Source organism: Lepisosteus oculatus, chromosome 26 (assembly GCF_040954835.1).
Source record: "Lepisosteus oculatus isolate fLepOcu1 chromosome 26, fLepOcu1.hap2, whole genome shotgun sequence".
Classification (NCBI taxonomy): Eukaryota; Metazoa; Chordata; class Actinopteri; order Semionotiformes; family Lepisosteidae; genus Lepisosteus; species Lepisosteus oculatus.
This window is the reverse complement of record NC_090721.1, coordinates 2,898,479-2,912,803: the sequence shown is the minus strand read 5'-3', so window position 1 is coordinate 2,912,803 and position 14,325 is coordinate 2,898,479. Positions and strand designations below refer to the sequence as shown.

The window sequence follows — 14,325 nt, the reverse complement described above, 5'->3', positions numbered from 1 at the left end:
AATGCAGGTGTAGAATGGCACAGTGGAAACTGAGAACAGGAACCCGATTAAGAGTAAAATCAGTTTTACCTAAGAATTCTCCATGATGGTTTTGACACTTTTCCTTCTTGGTATTTGTCAGAGAACTGGGCATCAATGACTACACATACCATGGCTTTATCATGCTCAGAATTAGCTTCAGCTGCCATAAAATTGTAAAAAAAAATCCAACAATGCTGTTTTGTCTCCCAATAATATTACAGATGTGCAAGTTGAACCATTACAGTCACAGTTTCCTAAAGATTAAGGCTAATTTGTTTTAATCAGGGCAAGAGAGTACACAAAACAATTACTGGAAAAAAATTATATTTTGGAAGAACACTACAGAAGGTGACAATTTCCATTACATGAAAAATATACATCAGTATTTTGTCTTTGTACATTAGGCAAGAAAACTGCAGTAGTCCATCAGAGCCAGAATAAAATAAAAGAAATTAAAGTGGAAAGGGGAAGTAAATGTGCACGCACATACACACTCACACACACACACCAGCATTTTGAATACCAAACCCAGAGACTGCCCACATGAAAACCTACAGTTAAAGCATGCTTTATAACCCTACCTAGAACACGACAAAAACAAGCTTGTAAAAATAATTTGCTTCCTTAACTGGATATGGGGTTTGCTGGGCCCATAATGCCCCTAATCTCACCTTAACCTTTACAATGGAACAAGTGCAAATGGTGAACCACAGAGAAAAGCAAAAAAAAAAAAAGAAAATATTGCTACACCAAGTTTTAATTGTCCAGGTACAAAGGTTTTTTTTTTAAAAAAATGTGAAAAGGTGCGTAGCAATGTCATCTTGGGCTTTCTGCATTTCCAATTCTGTGTAATGCAGAGTGTAATCACCAAGCTGTTCAACAGGAGGCACTTCTGAAAAAAAAAAGCAAAAATAGCAAAACAGGGAAAACAAAGCTCTCCTTGCACATGCAGCACCTCCGAGTGGAATCCACAGACGCACCTCAGAGCTCTTCTGATGACTTACAAGGCGGAATCCACACATTTGACTGAAAAACTGACTGGAACGCCCTTTTGCCTAAGCATGAGCACCTTCATTTTGAGTTATTAAAAAAAAAATCTAGTTAAAATGTTGGGCTTTTTTTTTTGTAGCAAGGGACATCCAAAGGGAGAGGGAGCAAGAAGTGATCAATGACGATCAGCATAATTAAAGCTTTGTTTTGTCCCCTCAAAAAAGGCAATTTTAAGCTCAAAGTTATGCAGGGAAAATCTTTAGGCAGTTTCATTATTCCTTTGGAACCCATGAGTCTTTCCAATTACAGGCTCCTAAAATGAAATTCTACCATCCTCTTACAAGGCTTGCTTTTATAGTAACCTGCAACAGAACTAATGTACACAGGAGAAAGTGGGGAGGGGTACTAAAATCTTCAAGAATTTACATTTTTCATATTCTAACTACAGAAGCGCTATTTATTTGGTACTATATGTGTCACTGGATGAATATGAACAGTTTATATATTATCCGGTTCATGTTTGTGCTATGTACAGGTCTTTACAATTCTTCCTGAAGGTTGAAGCAGTTCATTAGACTTCAAAAAAATTGCGAAATCATCTTTTTAGGTTGGCACTTGCTAGGCTTTTGTCAGCATCGGAGACTGGCATTGCATTGTATTGCAGCCTACTTTTGCCAGTCAGCGTCTGCCAACTCTCAGTAAGGACAAGTCCGGCAAAAGGTGGGTAGAGTGCAGGAGAACAGTGCCATGTTGTTTCTCAATTGGAGACCTGCAGAAGAAAAAGAAAAATACGACAAGGTATGAGAAAAAATTGCCCAGGCAGTGCAGTTAATAATCCTTCTCTACAGAGAGCAATCATTCTACAGCTGCCCCTACCCAACAGATTATCTTATGTTCTTTGAAAAAACAATACCTTGATTAAGAAATCAATCCATAACACTGAGGAATTCAGTTAAAACCAAGCTTATTCTCAGTGAATAAATGGAGTCAATGCTTTACTGTGATGTAGGCAGTACTCTGTAAAGGCTTGCTTTTAACTGAAATGGTCAGCAAAGTGAAATGTTTTATACAAGTTACACACAAGGTGTGATACAAAGTGCTCAAAATGTAAAAAAAAAAAAAAAAAAAAAGTCAAGTTTTATTCCCAGGCCAACATACTCCACTTTAAACCACCTCTGCGTTTCAACTCATGGCAAAAGCAAATGCACTTGCAGGCGTTTCTCAAGTCAAATGTAGTACCTCTGAGAATGAAAGCAGTCTTCTGTGTGCCGGATGGTACCGGTCACTGTACTTAATAGTCCAAATGCTGCTTGCTACAAATATCACAAATTTAGATCATACATAGGCAATCAAATTAGACAAAAACTACTTACAATTCCGTACAGCGAGAGAGACCCTTTATTCAGGGCCATTGTGGTGTATATTACTCATTTTATCTGCCCTGGTATTACAAAGAGCCGTGTCAAAATCCACATCACTCACCCTGAAAAAAATATGAAGCTACAAGCCGCTGGATAAACGTCACTCAAAGGCAGTTTCTTGGCTTTTTCTTACACAACGGGCAACTTTCCTTTTGAATTCTCCATTTCTGTCTTCCCTCCATTCTTTCTGTAACAGAGAAAAGATTCTGTACTATAACATACAGTACCAACATTAAATATCTTTTCATTATATTCAAGCACTGGCATACAATCGTAATCTTAAGGTTTTGAGCGGCTTTACTCGTAAAGTGTTGAGATCATAACAGTTCCATGCAGAGACAATGATAAGCACAAAGTATTTTAAACAGAAGCGTGAACCAACCCCTTCACTTCAAGGAGCTGAACCAGTGCGGCACAGTGGATGGGCAACACCAGAACAAAGAATGCAATATATTGGTATGGTACAAACAAAAAGAGGATCTGAATCCTCATTCAGCCACTGTTCTCTCCGATCCGAGAGTAATACCTGTACAAAGGTCTTTCAGAATTGGAATATTAAACATTTTTACTTCTCACAAAAAGTGATATTAAATCTTTAAGGCAAACTAATATAAAGAACTGTGAATCCAATAAAAGTTCTTGAACAGAAATTGAGTAGAGTCTTAAAAACCATAAAAATGCATTTTTATTCTTTTAAATGTTTTACTTTAAGCCATTAGTTGACACCAGTGGCTACTGTGAATGTAAATAAATCGTCTAGAAAATAAAAGTTCAGTCATGGTGCATTCTTCTGATGAGTCATTTCTGCTAAAGGTTCATACTTTTGTGTATCTTTCCATCTGTCATTCTTGTAAATTATTTCTGTGTAAGTAAGAACTATTACTGTCTTGCAGTGATTAAGTGTTCTAACAATCTAATGATAATGTTAACACAAGCATCCCTTAAAAACTGTCTTTCAATAGATGAATATGAAAGACAGAACATGACCACCACTCTCAAGATTGTTAAAGGGAAGCTAGTGCACTGACCCACCCCAAAAGTAAAAATTCCCCAGTCTTACCGCTGCATCCACATTTGCAGGAGAATCTCCGTTGGGATCTGCTAACATTGAAATGACACTAATCATGATCGTCTCCACTGTGTGAATAGGAAGCCAGCGTTCTTCTGGCTTTTCATAACCATATTTATCCTCTCCAGGCTCATGCAAAATAGAAATACATACATCGCCATTCTTGTCAACTGCAAAAACAAAATCAAAACATAAAAATTCCAATAGCAGCAGGTGTCGAAGTAGTAAGGGCTGAATGTGTGCAGATTGCAGAGATCAAGACTCATCACACCTTAAGGTCAGTAAAAATCATCTGTCTAATTGCCAATTAACACACACGCATAATCCCTTTTAAGGGGCCAAATAAAAAAAATCTACAAGGAGGAAGAATTAAACACTCAAGGCTCTCAACGTCAAAATATTTGCTTGGGTCTTGAAAAAATTGAGAACATAGAAATCATTAAACAGCCCCAAAAAATAAACTTACCATTTGGATGCCATATTTCTGTAATAAATTTCATTTTTGGAGGCCTAAGTGGATAATCTTTGGGGAATGTTAGATGGGCCTTGAACACACCGCCTTCACTGTGAACAGAAATTGAAATTAATTCTGCACTGTTCCTTCAAGAGCAGGGTTTTACATCTTCAAATATGCTCAGGCACGTTTTAGGTAAACACTCATTTGCATGTTACATGCACTAACAAGAACAAAACATCACATCTCACCACTCTTAAATGTGTAGTCCTTTTTTCTGTGCATATAAAGCTTAGTATACCAGACAGTACTTCCCTTAACTGAAACATCATGGGTTTTCATTTGAAATTGTGCTAATTAAACTACTTGCAAAAAACCTTGCTAAAAAAAGATTTCAAATTTTCGCAAGTTAGAGCTGAAACTTCAAATATTCATAATATCCCACATACAAATACATCTTCTAGTAAAAAAACAAAATTAATTTAATCAAATCGACCTTTCCATTGCAACATGCGTTAAACGCACAGTGAGATTCCTTAGTACTGATCTAGAAAATTTTAATGTAAACTAAATCTAGTCTTTAAAAACTAAAAAGTACCCGGTATGAATGCAAATGGTGCAAAAGAAAAAAAGATTTGAGATAAAAACACCCATTTTTATCTCTTTGACGAAACAAAAACTAAAAGCTATACTTACTATAGGGTATCGGGTGGGCCAATTATGAGAACCTCCCATCGGTACAGATCATTGTCATCTATTAAACCTGCTGAGAATCCTTCCACTGGATTTTTATTCAGTTCTGGAACGAAAAGGATCCATGCTTTAAAGCAGAGTCATTAAATCATTACCAGTGGCGTAAAGAAATATTAACTGTAGACACGAGGGAGAACGCCACATTGCTGAAATAAAACACACATATTTAATCATCATGGTGTAAAAAAAAACAACACACACAAATGCTTTAATGTGCACAAAGTTAACGTGCATTGCCTGGCTGTCCCTAAGACGGGTGCTACTCATTTAAGGTTTTCCGCAATTAGATGATCTATGTTTAATATGGGACAGCAAGTGCAAGTAGTTAGCATTGCTGGGGCCCTGGGGTGCCGTCTGTGTGGAGCCCTTATGTTCTCCCCAATTTCACATGGGTTTCCTCTGGCTGCTCCAGTCTCCTTCCACAGTCCAAAGACATGCTGGGAGGTTCATTGGCTTCTTGGAAAACTGGCCCCGGCCCCCGTTTGCGAGATTGTTTCTGTGCGTGTCCAGCCTGGGCTAGCGTACCATCCAGAGTGTACCCCTCCCTTGCACATGTTCTTTGCAGGGACAGGCTCCTGCCCCCTGTGATCCTGAAGCAGGGGAGGTGGCTTGATGAAGGTGCAATATGGAGCATTGTAGACTGCAGCCATTATTATCGGTCATTCAAAACTGTTCACCCCAGCACACTTTCAATACCATGAGAATTTCAGCATCTGTCTAGTGCTCAATGACTGTAGTGCACCTCTCTTCTGTCACACACCAGTCATTAAAGCTTTACAGACAAGCTGATTAATGACCCATATCTCAATGCTAAAATGACAAAATTTGTGCTGCTGCAGTTCAGTCGTCAATTTCAGCAAACTTCAAAAGAAATCTTGTCCTGCTGGTGAACACATTCGACATTCAACTATTCATTTTATCATTGCATGAATGACTTCCCTGTATCGGTTCTGGTAAGATTACCTCCGTAGCCTCAAGTTAGCTTCTGCTGAAGAGAGTTTTCATACTCCCTTTAGACTCAAGTGCTTAATTCCTGTATATCCCCTATGGCTTGAGATGAGCGCTAAAAGCAAAGCTGATTTTCATTACTTTATGCTGCTTGGTAAGAATTAAGAGCTACACAATGACAACCAAAACTTCAAAGGAATATGAAGACATAAGTTCTCAAAGAAAGACAATAGGGATCTGAAACTGCTTGGTGATCAACAGCGTGATCTCGTATACTGTATGTCAAGCTTGCTCATAGGGTATGACTTCACCAGCACCACTCCCAAAAGTAATATACTAGGGGCAACAAGTTATTCATAGCACACTGACACAAACAAAATGTAACATGAAGAGGGAAGCCTGAGAGCAGTATTGCTTGATACCAAGTTCAAAGGTTAAGAGAATTAAGTAACCTGTGAAGCCATGATGGGGTTTTTTTGGTGGGGGGGGGTGTTGGGACTCGAAATATTGGTAAACATTCCAGGGGAGTAACTAGCAAAAAGGAAGAAATTGTATCATTTGAATTGAAAACGTTTTAATTACTCACCAGATCTTTGTCTAAAGTCACAGCCACAGTTCAAACGCACATGCCAGGAATTTGAGCTTCTCAGAAAACATGAGTCAGGGAACAAACAGCCTGGAGCACAGGCAGCCAGGTTTCGGAAACACTCAGAAAGCGAAGTGCTCATCTTCAGCTGTGAAAACTTGGCTAGCCCAAGTCACGAACTGAAACTCAGGAATCAACTTTCCCACCCCCTGGGATTCAAAGAAATTAAGCACTTTCTCCAAAATACCAAACAAGCCATTTTTTGTACAGCTGAACATTATCCCAGTTCTCTACTTATCTAAGAGAGTCACCTCTCATACAAATACAAATCTCAGAAATACTTTCAGAAATAAAACTGTCCCATTAGAGCTGCACACATGTAGACCATCTGATCAAACAGAGGTATTCTCAATAGGGCAGACAATACAATGAAACACTGGAAACAGCTTTTTGATTAAAACCAGGTACAATACACCTCAGTAACATATAAAGTGGGACAAACCCTTATAACTGACGTGTTATTAAAACTTCACTCAATCTCTTCCCCAGCCTACAGCAAGCTCAGCCTACCCCAGCTGCATACATCTTTTAGGATAATGCAAACAGTATATACTGCTATCTAGTGGCAACAATAATTACTGTTATGTCCTATCAGTCTGGCATGCTCTACACGTACCTTAGCATTTAAAAGAAAGTATTTTGAACATTGTGTCATCTAATAGGTCATGTATGCTGCCCTGCACTCATAACTTCAGCAATCACATTTAAGTAGATGAATGCCAAATAATTAAACAAAGTAACCATTCAATTAATGTATTGCACCAAGTCCAGTAAGGTCTGTAAAGATAAGAGTAGCTGAGCCACGTTAGAATACTGTGACATGACTGATCGGATACAATCCTGTTGCTGTTGTGCATCTTCACACATTGTCTATCTGCAGCTGCTGCAGGCTCGACCACTGAAACTGCACCAGCTGGAGGAGTTGCCTCTCCTACCAGCCATCCTCCCCAAAACATTTCCACAACAATTTCAGCCCTCCTTCAGGGTGGAGATGCTTCCAGCCCAAACTGATTTTTTTTTCCCCCCACTGTACACAATTTTATTTTTATTCACCTTGACTCGCATATTTCCAGCTTTTGTATGCATCTCTTTGCACCATTTTAATGCACCACAATGCAACATTTTCGAACAGACAGATCTCTCCCGCTTAACATGTCTTTATGCAACTGGCCCCTGCATTCAATAAAACACGCCAAATGAGCTTCAGTCCTCAGATTCTACCGTGATGACGCCTCAGAGAGATGCTTGCTGGAGGAGAGAGGGGGAGGGGAGTTATGAAACCCCATAGGACAACACGTCACTAGAGAACCAAGCATCTGACTTTCAGATACAGGATTACAGCACCATAAGCCTGCGTCCCATTTCACAAACCTGACGGTCATTTATCACACTACTGCAGGGTTCATTAGGTTAAAACGAACAAAGGCTGCATAGTGAGTTACAGAGAGCAGGTGCCTTGCATTAGTTACAATCGGAGCCATCCAGCCTTGGACCGAAGCATGTTTTAGGGCCGGCTAAGGGCTCAGCTCCCAAATGCTGCATCACCGCCCCAGCCAAAGGGACAGCTGCAAACTAAAACCTGTACCATGATCGCTCTCCTCACCCAGCCGTCACAGATTATTAAAAGGCTTACCTCGTTAGCAGGCTGACCAGTGAATTAAGTGGAAAGGACCCAAGTCAGACTTGTCATCAGGACCTGTCCAACTTCCACAAGGCGTACAAACCACATGCTAAATTCAATATACTGTTTGCTAGCCAATGGCATCTTTTTTAGTATTCAAAAACAGAGAGGGACATCTGTAGCATGAACTAAGATCAGGTCTGTTGTATTTAAAACAGAGCACCTGTTGCCAGGTTACACTTTCCTGTACTACATTGTTTTTTCACCAAGCTAAAACACCAGTGGCTACCTGAAATTAGCAAGTGCGAATGGAATTGTTCATAAACATAAAAAACACTTGCGCATCAGAGGAATGTAAAAAAAATCATGTTCCCTCCACCCAATTTGTTTCTTTTTGTTGGGCTGAGCTCTGCAATGCACCTAGATACACTGCACATGCTTACCATGAGCTTAACAAATTCAATTCAAGCTTTACTATCCTCTTTATTTTATGTTTTTCCCAGTACAATACAACAAGGAAGTAACACATTACCAACAGAGAAGATGGTACAATAGTGTTACAGGAGATAAGAGTTACTTTCCATTGTTCGAGAGAGATATAGCATCGGGGAACATTTCAGGATTTGTTTTTACCTTTTACCTTGCTATAGACAGGGCTGTAGAATAATATAGGCTACTCAAAGCAACATTTCTTTTAAGTGTTAAGGTAAAGTATCCTAGTCCTGTGGCTCTCTCTCAAACACAAAAGAACTTCAATGACTTAAAAACAAAACATAAAATCTGCCCTTACAAGTCTTCAACAGTTGTTGTTACCTTGTATTGTGATATCCAGGTTGACAAGTGCCATATATGAAATGCATCAAAATACATTTTACACATACTCAGTGAAGCACGTAAAAAAAAACATCTCCTAGGTTTTTGCAAAGACTTGCTACTTTCTGCTTGAGATCTTAAATGAAATAACTCAGTTCCTTACCCCTATAGCAGTTCAAGTAAATTTATATTTAAAGGCATATGAATCTTGAAGTGCAAGAACTGAGTTGTCCTTAATCACAGAAGATAACTTACAACCACAATCACAACAAGACCAATATGTGTGCATCTAACTTCTAAAATGCTTGTATTTATGAAGCCACCTCTGTTTCAATGCGATAGTTCGACCTTGCTCCTTCACGGATTTACAGTCCTGTCTCTCAGATTTACAAGACGTCCAGGCCAGCAGAGCGAATGACATTTCAACGTGGTTTCCCACAGGGCACCTGCCAGGCTGAACAGTAGCATTAAATCCCCTAAACAATCCGAGCTCGAAACATGTCCCCGATTTCGACGTGCTACAGTGATGTTGCCATACAAAAAAAGCATACACGATCCTATATCCAACACCCACAGGTCCCAACACTGAAAACTTGAATTACAGACTCCTAGGTAAACAAATATGAATGGAAATAGTGAAAAGGAACTCATATCGTACTACATCTGGCCAGAAGTGTCCTTTTCTGGCTCCATTTCCATGTGTAATGCAAGCACTGACCAAGACATCTAGCTATAAAAGCACTCATTTAATATACTCACTCCTAAGGCCACACAGCACAACTTCATTCATGATGTCTAAAACAAGGTTTTAGACGTTATCTACCTTAGGTGCAGTACCATCTCCACACTATGTTCAAACTAAGCTTGGCACTATGGATTTCTGGAAGCACAGCTTTGGGGTGAAAGTTCCTATGAAAAGTTAATAGTTATAACATTAATTGCAACAGTTCACCAGTGTTGATGCCAAGATAAAAAGATCTGAAAACATTGGAAAATTAGGAAACAGTGAAACAGAGTCAGGCAAAATTTACTTCTTTTTTTTTTTTGTTTGTTTGCGACAGTGGCACAGTGCTACCATGTCCAAGGCAATATGGGCTATGGTAATAGCACAGGTTATTTAAAGGAAATATAAAGTAATCTAAACAGGACCGAGACAGCCAAGCCATCGGGACAAGCACTATATCTGAACAAATGGCATTTAAGGACAGATACAGTGTCTAAGGTCATAAATGTCACATTCACTGAGGTCTGTTGGAAACTGCAGAAGACAGCGGAGTTCTGCCTCCCTCTTTTACTGTGCCTGAGGCAGGGTAGGGGAAGCCCATACTAGCAGAACTGTTTTTTAAACTGCCCCCTAGATCTGGATATGAGAGGAGGAGGACTTCCCAAACCCTAGGTATGAAATACCAGGACGCACTGGGTCCCACTTATTCCCCTGCAATCAGTTCAAGCTTCTACCCTGGAGATGAAGAACAGGGACATGCAGCATTATAGAAGCCTGGTAAAAGGTTACTCCCAAAGGCCTTTATTGACCGAGTGACATGCTCAGCACAGCATCACCATGCAGCTATCCGTTTCAGAAAAATTAAGCCACAAGTCGGGCATCAAAGACTGATTACAATGATAGCTCATAGGCAGAGCACATTAATAGCTCAGCTTTCTTGTTCAATAGCCCCTGCAACCAAAACCCATAGCTTTTACCTGCTTAAATGGTGACAAAAGTAACTTTTATTGATTATTTTTCCTCAAACCACATTTTAGTATTACTATAATTACTATATAGGCCTACTATAATTACACTATGCATTTAGATGGGTTTTAACATTTCCAATTTGAAGGTTTAAATCTTCCTTCCCATATAGACTGTAGGAATGCAGTTCAGTTTCTATTGCTGACTTTAAATCAGAACAAAACAAATTTCTGATCTTATCGAGCAAGAAACGCCTAACTAAACCTTCACACTGCTGCATGCAAACGTATCCTGCAGTCCAATTCAAGCAGGTAACAATGATTTCATCTCTCATTACACTGCCATAACAATTTAAAACTTACTGACAAAGGTATTTCCTAATATGGGATATATTCTGTATACTGCAGTTTGCTTTTAGAAATCCCCCCCATCACTGTACAGATTTGAAAATGCTGAAAATCAATAACAGCAAAAGAGATGAGCTCCTGACACAAGTAGGCCACTTCATAGAGAACAGCAGAAAAGAGGCTTATTTCAAAGGCTTTACCTTTCCAAAAATCTCTGCCTTTTGATCTGATCTGCAGCTCCATAGACCCCCCCCACCCCACCCCACTTCGGCTCCCAGAGGTACACTGGGAGGAATATTTTTCCAGGAGTCACTGCGGAGATCCGGCATGCAGGAGCTCTACTGGAGTTATAAAAGGTCACAAAGGAACAAATAAGAGGTCTATTCCATTCTGAAAAGAGAAGAAAGAAAACAACGTTGTGTTTTCTGTCTTCTCTTTTCAGAATGGAATAAACCTATTACTTGTTCCTTTGCAGCCTACACATGCTAACGCAGATACCCACCTGAACTATTATGAAAGGTCAGCGCACAATCATGAATAGCTTTGCAAGCACTACGGCTGAAGGCACAGTCTACATTTTGACAGGTCCCTGCAACCAAAACAGAATGGTTCTGATTTGCAATCACTTTTTTTTTTTTTTTTTTTTTACACACACACCTGACTGGTGTGGAATCACAATTAGAAATCGACTCCACAGTAAAAATCGATCTGGACCAAAAAAGCAGCCGATGTAACCAGGCAGTGTAAAAGTCTTCTTAATGGTAGGGTGGATAGAATATTAACTGCAGCTATTGGCAAACCTGCAAATCTGCAAAGCTGTTTCCGTGCCACGGAAGGCACGGTACGGACTGGTAATTTCTAGAACTCCCAACCCAGCGGTGCGCATCGTAGAACACTTCACGAACGACCAATGAGAAACTATGTTTGGAAAACCCTTTTTGCGTCTTCCTTTCACTACAAGGGCCCTGCCTGGGGGACCACCACCACTTCCAGAATCATTTGACCACGTCTCTAGAAGCATGCCCGTCCCGGCTGCAGAGACTGCACATTAAGATGAAACGCGGCTCGAGAAATTCGCAGTGCACGCGAAAGAGGCCCGACTGCGGTGGGGGGGGGGAGGGGAGAAGGGGGGGGGTTGTCTGGCAAAGGGTGTAACGTTACCCTAAAGTTGTTGTCACGGCCCCCCGAGCGAAGCCGACCGTCCGGCAGCAGCAGCACATGGTGCGCCGCTGCGGCCGTGCGCATGCGCCCTGGCGCCGGGCCGCGCTGAGCCGCTCGGAGCGGGGCTGCCTGTCACTCAGCTCCGGCATGGGGAAGGGGGACAAAGGGGCGAGGGCCGGCGCGACTCGGGGCTCCCCGCAGGAAAGGCTCCACCGGGCGAACGCCCACGCCGCCCCCCGCCACGTCCGCACTTTAATCGGGGGGGGGTGCTCGTCCGACCCCACGGGGGCCCCCCCTCCTCTCCTGCCACCCGACAAAAACGCAACGCTTTCAGTCCGGCATGATTTAAAGTGACACTAAAAACAAAGGCGAGCGAGCTGGTCCAGCGACAGCGGCTGCTTGTTCCTTCAGAGTCCGGGGGGGAGGTGTAGGTCCGCACAGAGACCGCGGCAGACGTAGGGGAGCCCAGCGGCAACAAAAAGGAAGGTGGAAATTTTGGCCTTGCACCGTGTCTCCAGCAATAAGACGCTCAAACTCCTGAACAAAACCCGACACGGAATAGGCCCCGGATACATGTCAAAAAAATACCCCCCCCTCCCCAGACCCTGCACAACTTGAAGTTAACGGAACAGTCCGACGCCACTTTCATTTTGCTGGTGGGCTTTGGTTCAAGACTGCTGCGAGCACGGCAGGCGTTCAAGACAGATGCGTGCCGAAAGTGGGACAAATTGAAAACAATTGCTAACAAAACACAGCTAGCGATAAATGCCTTTTTCCCTCTGTCGCTCCTCCGTCCCTTTGAATTTACCTGCCAGCTGTCTCCTCAGTAACAGCGCAGACTGCAGCTCCGTCATGGTTGTGTACTTTAAGGTCTTAGAACAATAAACCTGCAGTTTAAACTAGTAAGTATTGCGTATCAATTGAAAGAGACGTGTTAAATAAATAACGAGACGCAGAGTCTCTCCCTATCTTTGGAGTTTCGCTCTGCACTCTGGCCCAATCCGCGCATGCGCAGAAATACCCAAGAGCCACTGTTAAAAAAAATAGCTTGACTGTGACGCGCCGCCTGTCAGAACGTAGAGGCTGACCCAGGTCGCCATCTTGAGAAGGTCTGAGCACCTTGCGCAGGCAGAGACAAGGGGACACTGGGAAATGTAGTCAGGACTAGAGATCAGGCTCCTATGTGATTCACAACCGTAACAAAAGATTCTGCAAACTAGAACGGTGTTTTTGAAATTGAGGAAGGTTTTCTGAATCCTTTTGGAATCTCTTCCGAGAACACACAAACTGCTGCTTAGCAGGGATTTATGAAATGAAGTGCACCCCTTAACACAATTAAAATGCATTTTTTTTTCCATTTATACTGGAATCTAGAAATGCAAACTGTAAATTGACTACTAAGTAACCTCTATCAGGCAGCCACAGCAATAACGGTATCTTATTAATAGCAACTGCAGTAGCAGCATTATTTTATGAAAATAGAACGCCAAACCAGTTTAAATTATTGTAATACTAATACCTTTTATTAATAATGCATTGTCAGCAGTTACAGGTATCTTGACACTATTGTTGATTACAAGCCAGTCTTGTAATCAAGACGTTGTGTGTACCACGACAATGACTTTTGGTGTTACTCTGCGAGTTATACTTTCTCCACTAGATGGTGATAGATGCCATATGTTAGAACAGCGATTTTTCTCCCTGAGAAAACCCCACTCTGTTAATGTGCGTACTACAGCAATTACCTTATTCTAGAGAACTTTTACTGAATGTGTCCTAACGTTCATCCTAACACTGACTGCCATCGCCACCGCTTGCACAGTGAATCTGACCTCCTTCCATCTCAGCTTCGATTGAGAATTAGTGTTAGACTACCCGGATTCAAATGCTCTAGAACTAAGATATCTTTTATTCCCACAGCTATTAACCATCTTAATTTCGACAAGTGACTGTGCATTTTATTTGATTTTTTTTTCTTTCTGATCACACATTTCTCTGATCTCTCATCTGATAATGGTTTCATCCTGTGTTAAATGTGCAGTGTATTGTGATGTGTCTTTTACGTGCCTGTAATGCAAATATCACGTCTGGGACAATAAAAGGAAGTAAGTTTATTTGGTACTGCATCAATGGAAATTGGACAATCACAGTTAGAACCTCAAATGTCTCAAGTGTGTAGTCGTACGGTACCGGGAACAATTCAGGACCCCCTGAAAGGTGGAGGAGTCGATCAAACCTCGCATGCACGCAAGGCGTATGAGGATACCGGAGTGTCCGGGGAAAACCCAGGCAAACACTGGAGAACTCGCAAAATGCACACAACCCAAGACGTTTGCAGGACCCTGTGAGGACCCACGACAGAGCTAACCACCATCTGCGTCTCAACACGGT

At 41.4% G+C, this 14,325-nt stretch overlaps 1 protein-coding gene across 1 annotated transcript; it reads right to left on the bottom strand.

The window, feature by feature from the left end:
* Nucleotides 1-328: 328 nt before the first annotated feature.
* ube2g1a (ubiquitin-conjugating enzyme E2G 1a (UBC7 homolog, yeast)) lies at nucleotides 329-12,936 on the bottom strand. Its single transcript, XM_006640830.3, has 6 exons — nucleotides 12,743-12,936; nucleotides 4,652-4,754; nucleotides 3,968-4,065; nucleotides 3,493-3,671; nucleotides 2,494-2,619; nucleotides 329-1,780 (listed from the first exon to the last, which is right to left on the bottom strand). The coding sequence occupies exons 1-5, from the start codon at nucleotides 12,786-12,788 to the stop codon at nucleotides 2,533-2,535; spliced, it is 513 nt and encodes a 170-aa protein (XP_006640893.1). The 5' UTR covers nucleotides 12,789-12,936; the 3' UTR covers nucleotides 329-1,780; nucleotides 2,494-2,532.
* Between the last annotated feature and the right edge of the window lie 1,389 nt (nucleotides 12,937-14,325).

What these genes read in the sequence shown, in the direction of transcription:
- ube2g1a (XM_006640830.3), bottom strand. Translation starts at nt 12,788, where the DNA reads ATGACGGAGCTGCAGTCTGCGCTGTTACTGAGGAGACAGCTGGCAG. An exon ending in ACTGAGGAGACAGCTGGCAG is followed by an intron (nt 4,755 to 12,742) that starts GTAAATTCAAAG and finishes TTTTCGTTCCAG; the next exon opens with AACTGAATAAAAATCCAGTG. An exon ending in GGCCCACCCGATACCCTATA is followed by an intron (nt 4,066 to 4,651) that starts GTAAGTATAGCT and finishes TTCTGTTCACAG; the next exon opens with TGAAGGCGGTGTGTTCAAGG.